This window comes from Populus alba, chromosome 2, assembly GCF_005239225.2.
Source record: "Populus alba chromosome 2, ASM523922v2, whole genome shotgun sequence".
NCBI lineage: Eukaryota > Viridiplantae > Streptophyta > Magnoliopsida > Malpighiales > Salicaceae > Populus > Populus alba.
Genome location: NC_133285.1, coordinates 14,128,827 through 14,149,819, shown reverse-complemented (window position 1 = coordinate 14,149,819; position 20,993 = coordinate 14,128,827). Strand labels below are relative to the sequence as shown.

At 36.5% G+C, this 20,993-nt stretch overlaps 3 protein-coding genes across 5 annotated transcripts; 1 reads left to right on the top strand and 2 right to left on the bottom strand.

Annotated features, from left to right (window-relative positions):
- The first annotated feature begins 952 nt into the window (after window positions 1–952).
- LOC118050039 (uncharacterized) lies at window positions 953–3,262 on the top strand. The gene is made up of 4 exons (XM_035060255.2): window positions 953–1,187; window positions 1,509–2,384; window positions 2,585–2,757; window positions 2,845–3,262. The coding sequence occupies exons 2-4, from the start codon at window positions 1,521–1,523 to the stop codon at window positions 2,990–2,992; spliced, it is 1,185 nt and encodes a 394-aa protein (XP_034916146.1). The 5' UTR covers window positions 953–1,187; window positions 1,509–1,520; the 3' UTR covers window positions 2,993–3,262.
- A 1,233-nt stretch (window positions 3,263–4,495) lies between these two features.
- Window positions 4,496–9,441, bottom strand: LOC118050041 (nuclear transport factor 2). Its single transcript, XM_035060256.2, has 9 exons — window positions 9,191–9,441; window positions 8,949–9,083; window positions 8,009–8,360; window positions 7,429–7,685; window positions 6,809–6,992; window positions 6,182–6,303; window positions 6,033–6,101; window positions 5,432–5,513; window positions 4,496–4,983 (listed from the first exon to the last, which is right to left on the bottom strand). Exons 1-9 carry the CDS (start codon window positions 9,233–9,235, stop codon window positions 4,847–4,849), a joined length of 1,383 nt encoding a protein of 460 aa, XP_034916147.1. The 5' UTR covers window positions 9,236–9,441; the 3' UTR covers window positions 4,496–4,846.
- Window positions 9,442–10,414: 973 nt separating this feature from the next.
- On the bottom strand, window positions 10,415–19,932 carry LOC118050042 (pre-mRNA-processing factor 39-1). 3 transcript variants are annotated; one of them, XM_035060258.2, is made up of 14 exons: window positions 19,777–19,932; window positions 19,028–19,443; window positions 18,332–18,441; window positions 17,795–18,024; window positions 16,999–17,166; window positions 15,194–15,557; window positions 14,564–14,707; window positions 14,134–14,286; window positions 13,933–14,049; window positions 13,634–13,714; window positions 12,503–12,652; window positions 11,677–11,979; window positions 11,402–11,515; window positions 10,415–10,758 (listed from the first exon to the last, which is right to left on the bottom strand). In XM_035060258.2, exons 2-14 carry the CDS (start codon window positions 19,422–19,424, stop codon window positions 10,651–10,653), a joined length of 2,439 nt encoding a protein of 812 aa, XP_034916149.1. In that variant the 5' UTR covers window positions 19,425–19,443; window positions 19,777–19,932; the 3' UTR covers window positions 10,415–10,650. The 3 variants fall into 3 exon arrangements, with proteins under 3 accessions (XP_034916149.1, XP_034916148.1, XP_034916150.1); XM_035060257.2 differs by having other exon boundaries at window positions 19,638–19,898; XM_035060259.2 differs by having other exon boundaries at window positions 10,415–10,755; window positions 19,638–19,898.
- Between the last annotated feature and the right edge of the window lie 1,061 nt (window positions 19,933–20,993).

The following is a 20,993-nucleotide window of genomic DNA, read 5'->3' as shown; positions in this document are numbered from 1 at the left end:
GTTTTCTACACCCAGACGAACGATAAAACGCACGCGTTCTGCATGGAATAATCCAACCGTGAGCGCCACGTGTACGGCTAGAAGCAAAAGAACAAGCCAAATTAGACAGCAATAGCTAGTAAAGAACACGTGTCAAGCTAGACTAAAAAACATTAAACATGACCCAACTGTGATGTGTTCTTTCGTGCCATGTTCATCATGTTATAAATTTAAATTATTAATTTTTCTATGATTTTTAAATAATAAATTTGAAATGTAAATTTACCATATACGATAAAAATGACAATAGCTCAATTATCTATAATATATATTTTTTTTATATTAAGCATAAAACAAATTTGTTTGTGGTTAAAAACTGATTGATCAAATAAGTTAATATTTTTCTTTTTTAAAAAAAAAGAAGAAGACTTAAAATATGATTTTTGACTATTTTATTTCAAAAAGAATAATCAATGAGTTTCTTACCAATCAAGAGTCGATTCCAGTTTTTATTCCGTCAATTTCCCATCTTATTTTCTTAATTCAAACTTATTTAGACTTTGAGTGAATCAACAGCCCCTATTTATGTTTCGTAGCAATGATTGATATAAAAAAAAAAACAATGTAGATTTATTATAAAAGGTGTAATTTAACTGATTAAATTTTAAATTTATTTTATAGAAATTATTAATTCAAGCTTATAAATCTTAAATAATTATTAATTTTAAAATTTATAAGATTAAAAATAAATATAAGCTGATACAAGCTAATTCGAATGTTTATATTAATTAAAAAAAAGGTAGAGTTTTCAAAGACGGTGGTGGCATTCAAAGAGGCATCCGTCTCCTAATTTTCAAGTTCAAAAAAGACGAGAACTTTCCATGTGTCCTGCCCCTCTAGAATGAATGGACTTGCTTTAACAACTTGTGCTAGGAAACGAGTTGATCTTTTTCCATGCCAGCCCCATCTCACAGCTAGCATCGAAGATTTCTCCACCACAGAAATAAAATCTATCATGTCAAATACCTTTTCCTCCTCCCTCTTTACTATCTATAAATGCAGGTTGTTGACGAAGTTCTAGATGGTTTTGTTCATCTACTCTTTGTCATCCTTCTGAGCTTGCTGGCTTCTTTCTCTTCGACTAATCTCATACGAGGTGTTCAAGCTCAAGGGACTGTTTCGCTTTTGCGTGATCGCATCTCAAAAGGGTACAGTGCTTTCTCATTTTGCTTGTGATGCTCTTGCTCAAGGATGTTTTTTGGCTTGATTTAACTTTGTCCCGTGTCCATAGACGCCATGGCTTGTAAAGCCAAGATCCCACCCTATAGGACACTACTTTCAGGGCGTTTGCTCAACTGTACAGCAGTTTTTATTGAGTTTTGTCTTCTAGGGGTTGGACATTTAACCATGGCTAGCTTACTAGCTCAGGCCTCTGGCTTTGGTTCTGAGCCTTTGAAATCTTATCTTCCATGTGAGTTTTGTTTTTTTCTTGATCTATTCACTGAATCTTACACCCTTGGTTTTAACAGCTAAAGGGCTACATGTTACAAGCAACCATGTTGCTAAGGAGCTCTTCAACACCAGTTCTTGGATCCCTGCTATCGTCTATCTCCGACAGCCCTAACAACAGCAGCAGCAATCACCACCATGATATTAACACCACATTCAAGCACAGCCCAATTCACCATCAAAGCATAAACAAACTTCCGTACCACCAAACTGGTTGCTTCTGTCTCAGCACCATCTCCTGCACCTCCTCTCCCATCTCTCCTTCCATTTCTGAATTCTCTGGTCGTTCCCATCAAGGCTTTCGTCGTGCTCAGTCTGAGGGAAACCTTCAAGGGCTACTAGACTATTCTTCTAACAACAACGATGAGCAGCACTACAATCCGAACCAAACCAGGAAAGTCTCCGGGAGATCAAAGTGCTTGATGTTAGAAACTATACCATCATTTTCTTTTAGTACTTCGCGAGGTCGCTATGAAGATGAGGACGAGGAAGATGAAGATCAGAGTGACGTCCAAGATGAGGAAGAGAGAGCAGAATTAGAAGAGAATGTGGCGGCGGAAAATGGCCACTTTGGTTTAAGTAATAAGATGGAGAACATGGTTTTGACTGAGGAGGTGAGAGTCATGGATAGGATTTATTGGAACGTAAATTTTGAAGAGAAAAGAGAGTGGATTGGTGAAGAGATGCACCTTGCAAGAGGGCCTGGCATTGATTGTGGCAGTAATGGAAATGGTGGTGGTGGAGGTTATGGTGGCAGAAGTGGAGGTGGTAGTGGTGATGAGTTTGATTCAGGAGGTGGAGACATGCATGGCACGGAGGAGTATTATAAGAGGATGGTGCAGGAAAATCCTGGCAACCCTTTGTTTTTGAGGAACTATGCTCAATTTTTGTATCAGGTGAGTCCTGTTCCATTACTTCAAGTCTAATTTCTTTCTTTTTATTTGGTTCAATGGCAAGGAGTATAGTTTAAATCAGCTTGGGCGTCAATCGATCAGTCTCTCTCTTTCTCGGATGATCATAAGAACACATCCCTCAAATGGAATTTTTTAACTGTTACTTGCTCAAAACTGATGCTAAAACCACAAATATTTCGCAGACAAAGCGAGACCTTCAGGGAGCCGAGGAGTATTACTCCAGAGCTATCTTAGCAGATCCTAAAGATGGTGAAATACTGTCACAATATGGAAAGTTAGTATGGGAACTGCATCAAGACCAAGATAGAGCTTCGAGCTACTTCGAGCGTGGAGTCCAGGCTTCTCCAGAAGATTGGTAAGAAAAGCATAACATTATGTCCTAGAATCAGATTATGATCATCAAGGCGCTTCAACTTAACAAATTCTCGATCTTTGTTTACAGCCATGTTCATGCAGCATATGCTAGTTTCCTATGGGAAACAGAGGATGATGATGATGATGATGATGTCGAATGTAAGGTGCCGCAGAAAGAATTCGATGCTAAGCCACCACGTTTCCATGAAGGAGCGGTGGTTTTTGCCAGAGGTTAAGCCGTTAACTGAAGGCGTTGTGGTTAGAGAATCCATGGCGAAAAGCACCAACTATGTAAAAACTGTATCATAAACAAGATCATCGTGTCTATCAATAAATGCCTTCGATTCCAATACTAGAATTGCTCAACATTAAAACACTCTGTCAACTGTGGTGAATGGCAGCAGTTGGCAGACTCTAGTTTTGTACTCAGCACCGCACCGCGGAGCGCGCAGGCGCAATGTATTTTTAGTTATAAAAAAAAATTGATATTTATTTAATTGTGTTTACTATATTTCTTAAAATATTATTTTTATTTAGTAAAATAAAATTTTCATATTATTCTTAATTATATGAGAATAAAACGCATTTTGTATGAAACATATTTTTTTGAAAAAGTAAAAAAAAAAGGGTGTAATAGACACAAAGCTAAGATGGCAAAGGAACATCATTAATAACAAATAATTAAATTATATTTATTTAGATATGAGTTAAATAAAAAATATATATCACTAATAACAAAAAGATAAGAAAAAAATAAAATAATAACTTGGATATTATGAATTAACTTGTTAAACTTGTGACCCTTTAATACGTTAAATTCTATAGTTTTCAAACTCGGCCTGGTCCGGCAGGTCGATCCGGGACCCAACCGACTTGAGGTTAGAATTGAGTAAGGCTGAAGAAAAAATAGAGAAAGAAAAAACCTGGTTGACCCAATAACCAGGCAAGACCCCCTTTAAAAACTAGATTGCAATCTATTGACTTTTGTTTTTTTACTGAAACAATGTCGTTTTGATTAAAAAAATAAAAATTAACTTGGACAAAACCCAAAACTCAGGCCTTAAACCAAGCCTGCCATCGGGCCAAGTCTGAAAACTATATTTTTGAAACCCGACCCAACAAGTCAACCTGGAGCAGGAACTGAAGCAGGTTGAAAATAAAATCAGGTACTACCCATAACAAGATATGGTTAAAAAACTGATTACAACCCGTTGACTTTTGTTTTTATTACTAAAACGACTTTGTTTTAATTTTAAAAAAATTAATTTAAATAACCTGAATTTTAAACTGGACCAGCTACTAAACCAGATCTAAAACAATTCAATTTTGTTTTCTTAAAAAATACAAACATAAAGTAGCAAAAAACTAAAAAACTGAAAATAAAAGAAGCTTAGCTGTGTGGGGCAAAGGTATTGAAAGAAAATAGCCCAGGCGCGTGAAGCTTCCGGACCAAACTTAGATTTTTTAAAGAATCACTATTCCAATTTCTAAGATTGGAAAGTAACAAATGCTACAGTGGTTTCATTTAATTTCGGGGCTTAATGCAATTTTCAGACGCTATTACGCTTAAACCATAGAAGAGACCTTACAGTTGGACATGGGCTTAATTTTATCAAACAGATGAACATGTTTACGAACACTAGTGTGCTTGAAAGGTATATATGAGCACTCACAGCTCGGCTGCTAGGAAGGGGACTAATTTGGGCTCTGCATATAGCAATAGGGCAAACAATCCCACAAAAGAAAAAATGATCTTCTAAACCATAAAATCTGCAGATCACATCGATTCACCACATTGAGCTTGAATCAAAATTTTCCCACTCGAACTGTGTGATAAAAACCATTCAAGGGGGATTCGGAGCGTATCTATATAACCAAGAACAAATTGCACAGGATACATTTGAAACTCCTTTCACGTGAAACGACACACTTTAAAAGTACATATCTTTCCTGAAACCAATCAAAGGAAAATATTCAATCAGGAATCAACAGCTCAAAAAACCTGTATATAACCTTCGGATCAAAAAACCCAGGTCCAGGCAGAGTGATTCATCCTTTTCACACTTCATTCCCTGATAACCTTCGTCCTATCAGAACGCACGCTGATAGAAACCATTGCCTCTTGCTCTGTTGTAGTCACCACCGTCTTGATTGCCTCCCCTTCCCAAACTACGGCCACCAAAACGACCCCTTGGCGCATCTGTTTGGTAACCTCTCCCTCTTCCTCCTGCACAGAGCACAAATCAAGCAATTTTTTTGCAGGGCTACAATAGCACAAAGGTCAAAAGCATTGACTGCCCTAAGCATGATACAAAACACAAGGACATGGCAGGTGATGACAGTAATATTACTTTCCAAAAGCAACATGGAATAATCTAAGTCCTATAGCAGGTACAAGAACAAACACAGCTGCTGCCACCTTGGCCATTGAGGTTATTGCGCATTTGCAATTGATAACTTCACAATCACCACGTAAACATTTATTTGTGGCATCAATTCTATTTAAACCGCCACTGCTTAAAAAAAACAATCATCAATCAGATACCTACCTTTGTCTTATTATTGTATGGATTTGATCTCAATACAAAAAAGACCTCCACTTAACAATTACAACTAAATAAAAGAGAGAGAGAGGGAGGGGGAGAGAGAGAGAAGGAATGAATGAATGCACATACTTCCACCTCGAGAAGCAATACTGGTGCTGGGTCTTCGCTCCTCAATGTAGACTGGCCTTCCAGCCAGCTGTATTGGAGATGCCTGCATTCAAAAAATGGAAAAGAAAAAAGAAAAAAGAAAAAAGAGTTGAGCAGAAGAAATACTGCGTACAAATACAGCATCAGAAAATGTTGAAATCCCCAGACATGAATGTGCCAGATGTTTGCATCACCAAAAAAAAAAAAAAAAAGAAGCAATACTATCAAATAACATGTCTATATTTCTCCGAAATACAAACCCGCATGGATTTAATTTTCATTCTATAATTAATCAAATAACATGTCAGTCCATGTTTTGCATGTCAAAAGCAAATCATAGGAACATGATATACCCAATTCATAGCATCTTACCAAATATTTACAAGGACCGGAGAAAATCAAATGAAACTTGAACAAAGCTAGAACTATGAGTTAAATCGAATGATGGAGAAATTTCATCCTTATAGATGCTGAAGGCTACGAACATGCAAAAAGGGGAATGCATTGACATTAAGCATAGAGATAAATTAGCAAGCAAATAAGATAAAAAGAAAACAATCCTTAAATGATATTAAATTCAAACCTTGATTGCATTTTGAACACTTAGAAGATCTTCAAACTCAACAAAAGCATAGCAAACACCAACAACATCCTGCATGAATCAATTGTTATTTCAGCCACCGTAAAAAGTTACATGACAATATATAGTGGAGAAGACAGGAGGAGGTTCACCTTGCGATTCCTAACAAAAACACCATCAGGTTTGATTCTACCAAAGTGCTTAAACTCCTCCTCAATTTCTGCAGCAGTAACATCAGAGGGCAAGTTTCTCACATAGACAGATTTTGGTTCACCTGTATGGGAGGATGATCAAGAATCAACTTGATGCATTCCAGCTATGTTAATTGCTACAGGAATATGTTCTCTCAGGTTTCAAATATATAGAATGCAACACTGCAAATATAAATATCATTCAAGGGGAAAAAGTGATAAGCTACAAAAATCATCATGCAGTGAGGAAAATTTGCCCAGATAGTTGTGCTGCTGCCAAAAAAATAGTTCATGTTGAAAACTTCTCACAAAAACTTGCAAAATGTATAAAGATTGTGTGGCAATTAAACAAGAAATCAAGGTATTGTGTTTGCCGGCAGTGAGCTCATCAACTCCTTCCAAGGCACCAGTCATATCCGGAGTATAGTTAGCTACAAAATTCAAAAGTTCCATCCAAAAGTAAAAAATGGTAGAATGCATAAATTAAGCAAGATCACTGAAAAATCCAGACAAGGGAGAACAATATCACCAGAGCACAGTAAGTCATGTTATAAGGAAGAGCTTTTAAGGTAGAATCACATGCTTGACCTTCGTCTACTCCAAAGCTTTCCTCTGTAGCCTCAACTCCAGTTTCTGTTGCATATGATACAGATTCTGGCTGCAGTGCAGTGGTTGTTGGCATATGATTCCAATCAGAAGTTGTAGGGGCACTCCTGTTAACAGGCGGCTGAGTGACAACTGATGAAGAAGACAGCCCCTTGGAAACTAGTAGCTATTACATGTCCACCATCAGAAAAAATACAGATTAAAAGTTACTTTCCATGTCCCAGCGAAAATAAGTTAACAGCAAGAGATACCACAGGGAAAAACATGAAAATAAAAACAACTCTGTTCCTGAAATATTTTATGCAAATACTATCCCTCATCCCCTTCTCTTTTGTACGTACATTATGTTTTCTTTCTGGTTTAAATTTGACTATATATGTGCAAAGTTTATCACCTTGATCTTTCACAACTTTTATGCCTAGCTTTCTATATTAAGAAGGCATCAACAAAGAGGCCTTCATCAGAATTGATTGTACTCAAAAGTTAAAATAACCACTTCTAAATCATTTTAGATATGCCTTGTATGGCTAAAAAACACAAAGATGCAGAGGTGCATGCAAAACAAAACAAGAAACAAACACAAGCAAAGAATAGATGCCTACTATTGAAGCGTAAGTTTTCTTTTGAGGCTCTTCCATGGGTTCTTCTGGAGCAGCAGTTGGAAAATCTTGTCCAACATTTACAGCACTTTGAAATGAAGCAGGTGTTTCCACTACAGGAGTTTCATCTACTACAATTTCAGTCTCAAAGTCTTGTTGCTCTTGTTGCTCTGGGAGACTGTACTTGTCAACTGGATCATCATCTATGCGAACTGAGTTCACATATTCTCTAGCTTCTTCCTCCAAAACATAGTCAGAAACTGCCAAAACTCACAGATTAGACCAAATAATAATATCAAATGACCCTCAGAAACTAGAAACCGAGAGATTAAAAGTTCATTGATTTTAAAATTAAAAAACAAGTGTACACACATACAATCCTGATTTTGTTTTTCAGTTAAACTATTAGATCCAAACTTATAAACTCACCCCACCCCCACCCTTTCACAGCTCAAACCAAAGCCCAAGGAGAAGCAGACAATGAAAAAAGGGAAATTTTTAATTCATCACACCAGTATATAACCACACTACTCAATTCACAATTAAATTTAATACTTCATTGTACCCATCATCATCCTATTACCTGGAGGCTCTGGAGGAGAGTGAGAAGAATCTAATTGTGCATCAAAAGTCTCGTCAGATGATACAGCCACTGGATGTTGCATGTACATGTTTTCTGATGGCCCGGGTGCTAGATTTTGTTGGTAAACAACTCCATCATCAACAAAGTGAAAGATATCGTTGAGAACAAAGTAACCTTTCTCCTGTGGAGCCAGGAAAAAGGTCTGAACAAATTTCCTTCTATTAACAAAATCCTTGGTCTTAACAGAACCAGACACCATCACCAGAACACCTCCATTCCACGACTCGAGCGAATTGATAGTCTTGATTTCAATAGCAGAGAAGTTTAAAGACATGACAAGCGCATGGATTTGCTGGAGAGAAATGAAGCAAAAACAATTCAATGAATACTTACAATAGGAGGAAAGACAACACAATAAGTGGTAAGAAAAATTTCCAAGCATAATAAATAATTATTCCCGTACTCATTTTCAACACTGGTCATCCTACAAAAAACATTTACCCTCAACAACAAATTCACAATAATACATGTGTTTACTTCCATTCAATACACAACTTTTCTGCTAAAAAAATCAGAAACACTAAACAGTTCAAAAAAGGTTGTGCCCGACAACCCTTAATAAAAAAATAAAAAAATAAAAGATAAAAAAAAGCCAGCGAATGCATCCATTGAAAGAAAAAAAAGATGAAAAATCTATAAAAAAAAAAACTAGCCACCTAGTAGAGTAATACAAGTGAAGTAGCGAACTCACTAAGGCACCAACTATTAAATATAAACAGTAAAGAAAACCCTTCATGGAAAGCTAAATGCATATCTACCCAAATCAAATCAGGTTCCACAAACAAAAAAACAAGTGTAGGCTTTATAGGAGCAGCTCATGTCCATAAAAAAAAAAAAAAGACCATGAAAATTCAAATCACCAAAAAAAGAAAAGAGGTACCAGCATTGTGTTAGCAGAATCGGTAGAATGGGCATCGATACGAATGATGGTGCTGCCATCGGCATAGAATCGATGCACGAGATCTGGATGCTGTTGAAGTACCTGATAATACTGCCCAACAAAGTACGAACCAACCTAGCGAGCCACACACAAGAAACTATCCATCAAAAATGAAGAGAAGATAGGATTTTATAAGCATAAATATTTACAAGAAGAATATAGAACCGTACGTACGTACGTACCTGAACTGCTTTTACGGTTACCGGCGGTGGATATGGACTCGCCATTTTTAAACTGAGTGAGATTTAGCGAATCAGGGTTTATGATTGATGGTGGTGAGGAGAAGAAGTGAGTTAGAGAGAGAGAGCGAGAGGATTTTAATTAGGGTTTTGAGATGGATATGCTTCTGATTTTGATTCAAGAAGATTGGATAGATAGATCTGTGGAGAGAGAGAGATATAGGGATGACCGCAGGAAATCATAGATGTACACTTCGAGTCGTCCCGACCGTTCATCCTATATTTGTAGGATGAGTACATGTGGTTTGATTTGGGTTTTTGTGCCCGTTTACAACTAAAGTAATTTTCGGTTTTTTTTAAGAAAAAAAATATAAAAAAATATTTTTTATATAATTATTTTTTAAAATTAATATTTTTTAGATATATTTTTATATAGTTTTAATATACTATATTAAAAATATAAAAAATTTGTTAAAATGCATTTTTTAATTAAAAAACACTCTACATTACAATTTTTGTATTGATTATTGTGCTTCCAATTTTTATTTGGTTTTTTTCTATGATTGAGTAGTAAATTTGAGTTTAATACTTCATTAATTAACATATGACTTATATTTTAAGTAGACTTGTTTTTTATAATAGGTTAAGTTTATTACTATGAATCATGTTAGAGTATAATTGTGAATTGCAAGTGACTTTGTATAATTACAATTGTTTTTTAAAATATTTTTTATTTAAAAATAAATTAAATTAGATTTTTTAAAAATAATCAAAAATGATTTTTATCATTAACATATCAAAACAATTTAATTATATAAAAAAAACAAGAAAAAATCATTTTTTTTTAAAAAGGCTGCTCTAAATTTGAAATCAAAACCTAATTACCACATGATCGTCATGTGCAATTCTAATATATTAAGATAGATTAATTGTATTAATTTAAATTGTGCTAGAAGGCGACCAGCTTATCAATTTATCAAACCATAGTATTTTATTTTAATTCTTTCGAAATATCTGGCGTAATTTTATGTAATTTATAGTTTTTCAGAATAGGTTTCGAAGATTTTAAAATCGGGATCATATAAACCAAATCTGAGAGATTTCAATCAATATTTCGAGCACAACAGTGCTATGTCCTGAAAATGGAGCGAGCACGGCCGAGCCGACTAAATCACTCCAGTTACTCTTCCACTGCTAGCACAGCCACTATGAACTGAACTTGTGGTGTGAACCAAGAACGCAACAAGCAGAATCTACTAAAGAATGCCTAAGAATGGCAAAAGATTTAATCATTCACTGAAGAAGAACAACTGCTACCATTGCACCTACAAGTTTACTCTCTCATCTTCCTCTCCCTTGTGTGCATTCTTGCTTACACCTTGCTGTCCGTGGTTCCGGTAAAAAACCCCAAGTTACAAATAGATTCGGCAAAGATAAATTACACGCAGGAAGTTCCTGCCAGATCAGTAGTAAGTCCCGTAGTAAGGTTGCGGCGCAGAAGCGGGCTGCTGGGGCTGAGTCAATGGTGCTGCAGCTGTGGGTTGCGCGTAACTTTGTTGAGGGAAGGCCTGCTGAGATCATAAAAACACTGTCAGCAGTAGAAACAGTAGGATGTTTGAAAAGCAGTTTTTCCATTCCAGCAGTATCCCTGATAAAAAATAGACGAGTGTACAACACAGAGGCTACTGAAAAAAGGTATACCCAGGCCCGTTGAGAAGGTAAACAAAGTTCAGTGACAAGGGATATGACACTTGCAAAGAAACTTGAAGGCAGACAATGTCAATTTGTCTGGACTATTAACGTTGAACGTGAATCCATGCCAAAAAGGCAGCAACATAATGCAAATGACCTTCAAAGTCCAGATCGAAGTTACTGTCAACAAGCAGGGTAAACAATAAAAGATGAACTCTCGATCATGAGTATAGTTGTGTAGCCAAATAACAGGAGGCGATGTCGATAGCAATGGTAACGAAGTGTCTCCTAATAGGATTCCGTAACAACCCACTGTTTAGGAACTTATTTGAATTTTGATGGGACAAGGAAAGACAGGACCTTGATCCCTTCCATGCCCATATAATAAAACAAGTACAGGCTAGCACTAGTATCACTGATTGAAACAACATATGAATTACGAGGCTAAAACAGTTAGAAAAAAGTGAAGGACAAAAACATGCAACAATATAACATGAATTCAAAACATAGTTAAATGGAAACCTGGGCAGGATAGGTAGGAGGATAACCACCATAAGCTGCACCTTGTGCAACTGGTGTAGGAGCTTGGGGATTAGGGTAGCTGCCTCCATAGCCACTATATGCGCCATATGCAGCCTATTTACATGAAAATTATTTGAAAGATCACTTTCTTGAGGTAAACTATAATACTGCTTGCAAAAAACTTTCTTAAATGATTGGAGACGAGAGTTCATTATCAAATTACTAGTGTCCTTGAGTTAAAACTTCAATAAAACAATCGAGAAAAGGCAGCTTACTTGTTGGTTATAGCCTGGAGCCCACTGTTGAGTCTGTACTTGGGTAGCTGGTGGCCAAGCTTGAGGCTGTACACCATAACCAGCTGTCCATTGGTTCTGTGCACTTGCATATGCACCCATCAGAGACTGTGCAGGTGAAGTTGCATCAGGGTAAGGTTTGGCCATTTTTGCCTTGTCTGAAGCTAGGTAATCCTCCGCATGGCGCTTTTTCAGCTCTGACTTGCTACTGTGGGGTAAGAAGAACTTGGCATGCCGATCAGCAGCCTTCTTCATAGATTGAGCATCTCCAAATATACCTAAAAACTGAAGGAGCAAAAACCAACAAAAACATAAAGAGATGCGATGAGAAATCTAACTAGGCTCAGCCCATTCCAACACCAGAATTCTCAGCTCTGACACTCATTATCTTTTAAGGACAGTCATTGGCCAAAACATGTGCAAAATTGAAATCAAGACAACGTATACTCATTGTGCAGCAACTGAACTAGAGTATGCTTCAATAAAATGATAAATATCAAACAGTATTCTAGATTATATAACAGAAGGAAGTCTGTAGTTTGACAAAATGAAAACCAAATTAGATTACAGAGTCTATTTATATCTCCTTAACATACACCACAATACCACAATACCACAAAGAACCACTTAACATCCTCTTCAACAGAATAGTTGAACACTAATTTCTAACACAGTAGGACTCATATCAATGGAGTGAGATTCTACATGGCAGCATAAAGTCATATAACTGTTAACAATAAGGCTAACTGCATCTGATTAAATTCTTGTATCAGAAGAGATAAAAACAGAAAAGAAAAATATAGACTACCTCCAAGAAAATGCAGGATAGTTCTTCCCTCTCAGAAGCACTAGCAGCATTGACGCTGTCTGAGTTGGGCAAAATGAACTTATCTACCAGTGAATCAAGATAATCAATTCGCTTTGGAAGTGGCAGAAATGTCTCAAAATGTATCAGAGCCTGCATATAAATGGAACAACAGACAGCACGTTAGTGCCAGGAGATCAATGTAGAAGTAATAGCTGAAAAAAGTTGTTTTCATGCTTATATCAGTGTTGTCAAAGGTGAAAGGTGCTAAAAGGCACCAAGCCTGTAAAATGCCCAAAGTGCTAGGCGCGCACTAACTAGGGCGATGTGCTATAAACTAAAAAAAATATATATTATATTATACAAATCTATATCTTCCCGATTAAGATTAGATCACTAGAAAATCAAAAGAAAATATAAAATACCATAACATAGTCATATAAAGTTATATTTTCACCCTTAAAACAAATAAGATAATTTAAAGTAGTAAGTAGCTATATAGATTAAAAGGCAAAATTAAATACCATCATCATTATTAATTTATCTTCAAAAACATCTCCATCCATGCTTTCCTCTCCTTTACTTGAATCCTCCATATCCTCCATTTCATGATTATAATCGAAATCCTTATCTCTCAAACTATATTGCACTTGTTTAGAAAAAAAATTAAAGTAATAGCTGTACAGATGTGTTGTTCTTCAACTCCCACTGTAGAAAAACGAAAGTGTGGTTGGTGTTTCTCTTCTAAGTCCTTCATTGTCTGTTTGTTTCCCACTTTAATGATTTTTTGAATTTTTTTACCCTAATCTTTGTTTTTTACAAAAAATACCCCTAAGTTGTTCCTTGTGGTAAATTAAAAAAATAGACAAATAGGTAAAAACATAAATCATTTTAAAAAAATCCAACAGAAAAGGAAGAACTTCAGGCAGGTGCTAGCCTTAGCGCCTTGCACCCTCTCACAAGGCGCTCGCCTAGGCAGCGCCTCATTGAAATCCAACGCCTGAGGCTAATAAAGGTGCTAGGGCCTTGCCTCACCTCGCCTGGAGCGCCTCTTGACATCACTGGCTTATATATATATATATATATATATATATATATATAGAGAGAGAGAGAGAGAGAGAGAGAGAAGCAAACCTCAAGAAGTGGTTTTGAAAATTGGGCATTCTCAAGACCTTCTAATAGAATCTCCCTGGCTTTCTCTACATTGTTTGATGCCTGCATTAGAAAGAAAGCATTGTAGAGAGAAAGAAAATCTCAAAAAACTAGCCCGAGACATCAGGCATTTAGAATAATAGGTAAAAAGAAGAGAACAACTGACATGTAAGGCAATCATTTCTGAAGTTATACACAATCAATAGAAGCAAAAGTTTTTTTTTTAACAAAAAAAAGAAAGATAAAAGGCCTCACAATGTGCACAGCAAATATGGACCTACCAAATATACAAATCGAGCATATTGTGCATACAATGCTGGCAACACTTGTGAATGCTCTTTTCCCTTTTCAATGGCTATGGCCTGTTCATACAAGGAGAAGGCATCTTCAAGATTCCCCTGGGTAGGAGAAAAGGCCAAGTCAGAACATGTGGCATCTCAATCAAAATTGACAGGACCTAAGACTGGCTAGAACTATCCTACCAATCGACGCTCCATGTTTGCATGCTTAATAATTGCTTCAAGAAGACCAGGTGCAATTTCAGCATGTAAAACTTGGTAAGCAGCTCGAGCACCAGATACATCTCCATTTTGCTCTTTGAGACGGGCAGCAAAAATGTGGATCTCTGGTTGTCTCTGTTAGATATTCAGTTGATAAAGTTAAAAGCATAACTATGAAAGTTGGCAAAGTTATGCAAGGGACAAACCCAACAACACTGCTAACATGCAGCCATGCAAGCTTTGATCAATGTATTAGACAAATAGCATGGTTCAGCATTCAGGTTTGTACAAGAAACATAAAAGTAGAATCAACTCCTTGTGGTGATTACCAAAAGTTTACCATGACATTCAATTGAACTAGAAACAACAGATAATACAAAGTGATAGAGAACAAGTCTCAAAAACTTCATACCTTGACAAATACTTGAGTTGCACGAGCAAGAGCATTATTTGCAAGATCCATGTTCCCAGTGGCTTCCATGCACAAGACATACCGTATCCAATACTCGGTATAATTAGCACATGCAATTACACATCTTTCATATAGCTTGACCACCTGACTCAAGAAAACATGTCATCACGGTCTAGAAGGTACAACTGAATCCATCAACTTATTAACAAAAGGAAATGCACAAAGCACAAAGGAGATATGCATAAGAAATACTCCATTGGGGAACAAAAGGGCCCCTCAAATACGAAAGGAGGGACCCTCCTTGCCTGACAGAAGATGGTTAGGAAGGCAAGAAGATACCTGCATGCATAACATATGAATTTTAAGAACAATAAAATTTTAACACATACAGGAACCTAGTCCACTGACAAACGAGGGTTTGAAGTACTTAGCCTCATAGAAACCAAATCGAAGGCCCATGCTTTAGTCTCAGTTCAATTTCCCGTTAAAAATGTTGCTTCATCCAATGGTTTAGCCAATGAAGCATATGATGCAGCAGATATTATTTAACTGTAAGCCAACGTATAACAAGGTACAGCTAAAAACAAAAACCAAAAAGATCAATGAACAACAGTAAACAAACCCAAATACCTTATTAACATCATCCCCTCTTTCTATATCATCCAGATAGTTATGCCAGTTTTCGAGCTCTGCAACATTAAGGGGCCGCACATGAAAGTAGGGCCTCCTAATAGCATTTTCAAAGTCAAAGATCTTATTATCGAACTCTTTAGCTTTCTTGTATATTTCCTCTCTAATGGCGATATACTTCTCCAACTCCTCTGCTTCGGTTAAGCCAGCACTTGCAGGTTTAGAAGGCTGTTCAGCTAAATCAGGATGAACCTCTCCCTCGTCTGCTTGGCTTCTATCCTCCGAAAGTGTAGGTGCTACAGCAGCAGCTTCCTCGGCAGTCTTTAATTCTGACAAAGGCCGGCTTGCAGCAAAAGCCTTAAATCTGAAAACCAACAAAAAGAATATATATAAAACTACAAAAATATCATGCTGCACAACAAAAAAAAAAAAGATGTGATGCTTGTGTCGTGTATCTGCATTCAACATTCTTATTTAAGCATCGCTTCTCATTTTTTTTTTGTTTTTTTTACAAGCCAAAAAACCTTGTCAAAGAGGACAGGTGAAATCCATGTAAGAAACAAAGCAGATTATTTGCATTGCAGAATTACAATTCATGATAGAAGATCGCCAACAAATATAAAACAAGGGATTTGAAATTTATCAGCATCTAGCAACACATAACAACCACTGCAATGGACAAGAACCTTTTAGAGCAACTGAAGTTATTAACAAAAAGCACTTCTATATCAAAGCTAACCAATCAGCAGACTTTTTGGTAAGCCACAGTCGAAAAATCCAATAATATCATAATTGGCAAAATTTTGATGTTTAATGCAGAGGAATTGCAGCCTGCCATTCCCAGAGACCTTTCAGATGCCCACCCCTAAAAAAAGTGCAAAGTTGAAATAATAAATGTGCCACGAATGCTACATGCTATGCAGGAACATGGACTCTACTAGAAGCATGCAAGCAAACATTTTTCTAGAACCTCAAACACTAAAGGAAGTACAAATTTGGACAAAAAGAAAGAAGGCAAGTTACTCGTACTAAAATATAGGAGTAGGATAACATCCAAACCAGATATAACTATATCATTTTTTTGTTGAGTTTCTAATATTTGAAGGATCAACCTGAGCATCCATGTCAACCTGAGGCATCCATATATTTTTGACATGAGTGCATCCAGGTAAGTACAAGTCATGGCAACTCCCCAAGAGTCGACATCCACCTGCTTTCCCAGTAAAATGCAGCGATAATTTAAAGAAAAAACCAGCATGAAATTGCGTTCTTGAGAAAGACCTTTTTGTTTGAAACACAAAAATGCTCTTGCACACAAGAAACCGCTAGCAATACAGGTCTAGGGACATCACTCAATTCAAGAAGTTCACAAAGAGAGAAACAAGAACCCATTATGTCTTACAAAAGTTAGTTTGCAACTAAACCCACTAATTGTCAAGTTCAAAATATGGGACAACATCAAATCTAATGCACACAAACTTTCATTGTGTGCAGCTAAAAAGAACAAAACTAAGCACCCTAACTGGTTGAACCTAATCAGAAGACTATTCTGTGTCTTGCACAGTCATTACCACAAGATATAGAGTACATACGACACCCGGACTAAAAGTTACGCATAAGAACACAGAGTTGTCTGCTCAAACAAATACAAGAAGACCAAGCCAGCTACAGACATACTTCACCATGAAAAAATTGTTATTTGCATAAGCGGTTAAATATAATGATCTAATAATTATATAATGCAAATCAACAACTCAATAAATGAGGCCAGCAAGTACTATGCAGATACTGGAACAGAATGTTACCTATTGAAATAATCATCCAGCTTTCTGTTAGGAATCTCCAATATCCGTGTGTATATCATGGCAACACGGCCCCACTCTGCATGCACCTCTTCATATTCAATGTACTTATCCCAGAGGGGATAAGACATATAATCTGTTCCAGCATAAGCTAATCCTCGCTCAAAAAGCCTGAAGCCAAGGAAAAGTGAACATACAGTTCAGATATATATATATATGGACAGCAATACAGCCAATGCAGACATATTCATAAATCGGAGACCCGGGAATATGCTGAAGGAGAAGGAACAATTCACTCTTAACAGCATGACACTTCCAAATGCTGCATTTACCTTCCTGATAAAACCACACAATGTCTGAAAACGGAGCACTGAATGAGGCCATCTTAGCCCTTACTGGATGAGATCTTCCCAGCAGCATTTTGCATATTGATGCACCACAGAGTCTCAGTTTAAGACAACCATAATTCATAACTAACTACATTACTATGACGGGGCCCTTGAAAGGAGGAAGGAGAGATGGGGTATGATGAGACCAAAAACAATAGAGTTGACATTCTTAAAAATCAAACAGCTACCCATAGAGCAGCCTAAAATCAAAAGGTTTGCACAAAAAATAATTGTATTTCTAAAGCATCTCCATCAAACCTTTCGCCATTATGTGAGAAGCCACTGTTGCAGGCATACTGAAATAGTGTTAGAGAGCAAAAAAAATCACCAAATCCTTGTGACACAAGAAACCGCATGACCATGATTCTAATGTGGGCAGATTAAAGAACAAATATGTGAACAGCTATTACCTTCTAACAGTCTCTGGATCTCCATATGTGGATATGGCAAACATACAATAATGCAACCAAATGTCCACCGAATATGTGACCCCAAGAACAGCCCGTTCATATACCTCAACAACTTTGTCCATAAAACCAAGGCGTGCTTCATGATCTGCATACTTCTTCCAATAACCATAACACAAAGGAAATTCCACCAAAAAAGCATCATACACTTTTCGAATTTTCAATATCCTGTCCTGCATAGTTTATAGGTGAACATGTTAGCTCCGCTAGAACAAGAAATCAGATTTCAGATACATACACGTCAAAGAATAAGTTAAGAAAGGATAGAAATTAGCTTCCATTGATAAATGATATAGCATGTTAATTCATTTTCCTCCATCATTCAAATGTCAACTGCTTTTCATCCAACTTAAGGAAGATCAAACAAACACAATTTTTCCAGAAAATTCAAAATATCTTTATTTCTCATGAGAAAACATGGTTGCGGTAAAAATATGTGCACAGGAACCAGCAGTTCATCACATGTCTGAAAGTTCATACCCCAGCCACCTTCTCTGTCTCATCTATTAAGGCAGTCCATGCATCAAAATCCAAAGAATTAGCCTTCACAATGCTCCACAGGTGGTCTTCTTCAGCTGACGTTTCTGGCACTAAAAAGATTGGGGAAATTGATTAGGTAACACCTAAGAACTGCCTAAATCATCTGCATAGAGATTTGTTTTGGGGGGGGGGGGTGGATGGAAATAGAAAAACAATAACAAGGATTAGCCACAAACATTTACTTCACAAGGAAACAGACACTCCGGTCAACCCCCTTAAAGGGAAAGTAAGGAAGTCGAGATTATGAGTTAAAGAAAATCATTCATCAGTGATTGTTGCAGTAAGGATTTAAGGACTCCTAAATTTGTCATAAACTCTAAATAAAATTACACAAACTTTTTCAGGGCCACATGAAATCATAAAAACCTTGCTTTTACTTGACACTAGATGACCTTATGAGGAAAATTACCCGTCATTTGTGAGCTTATTCAAGAAATGAAAAAAAGGAGATTCTACCTAAATGATTTTTTTCAGAATCATGTAAATTTCCATGATTCAATAAACCCCTCCTATTTTCATATAGCAAGATCTTGCATAGCAAGCACGCCATGTTGTGCAACCCAAATTCTTTAAAAGCCTAAATCACAACCTCAACCATCAAATATACAGATAACAATCATGCCAGAGAAGCCATACCAGAACCATCCACAAAATGCTGCTCAGCAGCAGCTCCACCCAAAACCTCTCCAGCATTTCCATTCTCAACTGATACAGCAACTCCAGCTTCAGTTCCAACATTTCCATTCACAGCCGAATCATAACCACCAGCAGCTGTGTTTTCAGCACTACTGTTCATTCCAACACGAGCCTCTGGTACAACAGAACTAGAGTCCGCACCATACGTATTTCCCGTATGACCTCCCTGTGCTGCAACAGTAGAAGCAGCAAAATTTCCAGTGCCCTCCACATTAAAATCACCAGGGCCAGGAACAACAACTGAACCAGAATCAGCATAACCAGTAGACGCATACCCAGCTGCCGGATAATCCATTACTGCCGACGGTTCAGTTACTACTGTCTCACTATCTCCCATGCTCTACAACTTATACAGTCTGCAGTGACACAAACAAAACACATTCTATTGTCAATTCGTTTCGGCCTTAAAATCACAAGGATTTAATCAAAGCATTCAAGTCCATAATCATTTTTACGATAGCATAAACAGCAATTAATTAATTGCTAAACTAACAGTTAATTCGAAGAAAAGACTGCAAATACTACACCACCGTTCGATTCAGTTACAGACCTAAAAGTAGATCGCTAGTAGCTTCGCAGTTGATAAGCAAGAGAACAATGGATAAACCCTAATTTGGTGAACTTGTAACGCAAGACCTTAGGAGGACGCGGAAATGGAGAAGAAAAGGCGAGAGAGCGAATGGAAGAACCTGGTGGTGCAGAGACGACGTCGCGTTCTGTCTTCTATTGAGAGAGCTTTGGGTTTTGTGTTGTGTGTTTTGAGTTTCGTGTTTTGGGGGGTAACTAAACTCCTAGGACGCCGAGAGAGCAAAGAGAGCTGCAAGCGTGGAGGTCCGTGATTTATACAGTTGAGAAAGTAGGGTGACGTGTGTTGCTGTAGATTCTAGTTTCCGTGATGCTCTAACTTTGGGCCGTTAGATTGTTGAGTGCAGATTGGTGTAATCTTGACCGTGTGATTTCATGGTCTTTTTTGTGAGGTACTTGCCACGTCATCATAAGTTAGGGTTCCCTGTTTGCCGTTGCTAGGAAAGGAAGTCCCGACCTACCAAGTGGGCCCCATTTATGGGCTGGAATATGGGCCGCTTAAACTATCCATCAGCTTCGACCAAGTGGTGATTGTTTTTGCATTATTACCTTTTCCATTGCTTTTTACTTTTAAAAAAATATTAAATTGATTTTTTATGTATATATTTTATATTTTTTTGATATGTTAATGAAAAAATATAAAAATATATTATTTTAATATATTTTTAATTAAAAAATATTTAAAAAGCATTTTACATCACAATACTAAACACATAATTAAAATCATTATAACTGAAATATATATAATTGTAATATATATATATATATAGAGAATAATGGTTCAAATTAATATAACATAATCACTGTAGCTGCAATATAATATATAGAATAATGGTTCAAGAATGTAGCTTTAAAATAATATGAAAAAAAAAATGTTATATATATAAAATCAATTAATGATTTAAAAAAAAAGATGTTAAAATGTATGATTCAAAAAAAACCATACGTTTGTAACATGCATCCAGGTTGATTCTTGTTGCGTGAATCTTGTAACACTCGGTACAAACTGAATGAGTTGTTATTTGTTTAACATAAAATTACAATTATCTCTGTATTGATGTTTAATTATTGTTATTGACCTTGTTTTAAACTTAACATGTTAATTTGATTTGACCATTAATTTAAAATAAGGTTTAAATTAAATTGAATGTAGCTAATTTAGTTGATATGACGAGTTCATCAGAGCATGCTCAAACCTTGATTTAACTATTTTTTATTTTTGGAATAATATTATTTTACCTTAAAAGAAATTTTTAAAAACAGAACATTTTAAATTGACTTAATCAATCCAGATTAAAATCACTCAATGTATAACTAGAAC

Excerpts from the sequence above, each read along its gene's own strand:
- LOC118050039 (XM_035060255.2), top strand. The coding sequence starts at position 1,521 with ATGTTACAAGCAACCATGTTGCTAAGGAGCTCTTCAACACCAGTTCTT. Across the intron at positions 2,385-2,584 it reads ATGCTCAATTTTTGTATCAG|ACAAAGCGAGACCTTCAGGG; the intron begins GTGAGTCCTGTT and ends AATATTTCGCAG. Across the intron at positions 2,758-2,844 it reads CAGGCTTCTCCAGAAGATTG|CCATGTTCATGCAGCATATG; the intron begins GTAAGAAAAGCA and ends CTTTGTTTACAG.
- LOC118050041 (XM_035060256.2), bottom strand. The coding sequence starts at position 9,235 with ATGGCGAGTCCATATCCACCGCCGGTAACCGTAAAAGCAGTTCAG. Across the intron at positions 8,361-8,948 it reads ATTCTGCTAACACAATGCTG|CAAATCCATGCGCTTGTCAT; the intron begins GTACCTCTTTTC and ends ATTTCTCTCCAG. Across the intron at positions 6,102-6,181 it reads TTTTTGTTAGGAATCGCAAG|GATGTTGTTGGTGTTTGCTA; the intron begins GTGAACCTCCTC and ends TGATTCATGCAG.
- LOC118050042 (XM_035060258.2), bottom strand. The coding sequence starts at position 19,424 with ATGGGAGATAGTGAGACAGTAGTAACTGAACCGTCGGCAGTAATGGAT. Across the intron at positions 18,025-18,331 it reads AGACAGAGAAGGTGGCTGGG|GACAGGATATTGAAAATTCG; the intron begins GTATGAACTTTC and ends TAAACTATGCAG. Across the intron at positions 10,759-11,401 it reads CTCCTACCTATCCTGCCCAG|CAGGCCTTCCCTCAACAAAG; the intron begins GTTTCCATTTAA and ends TTATGATCTCAG.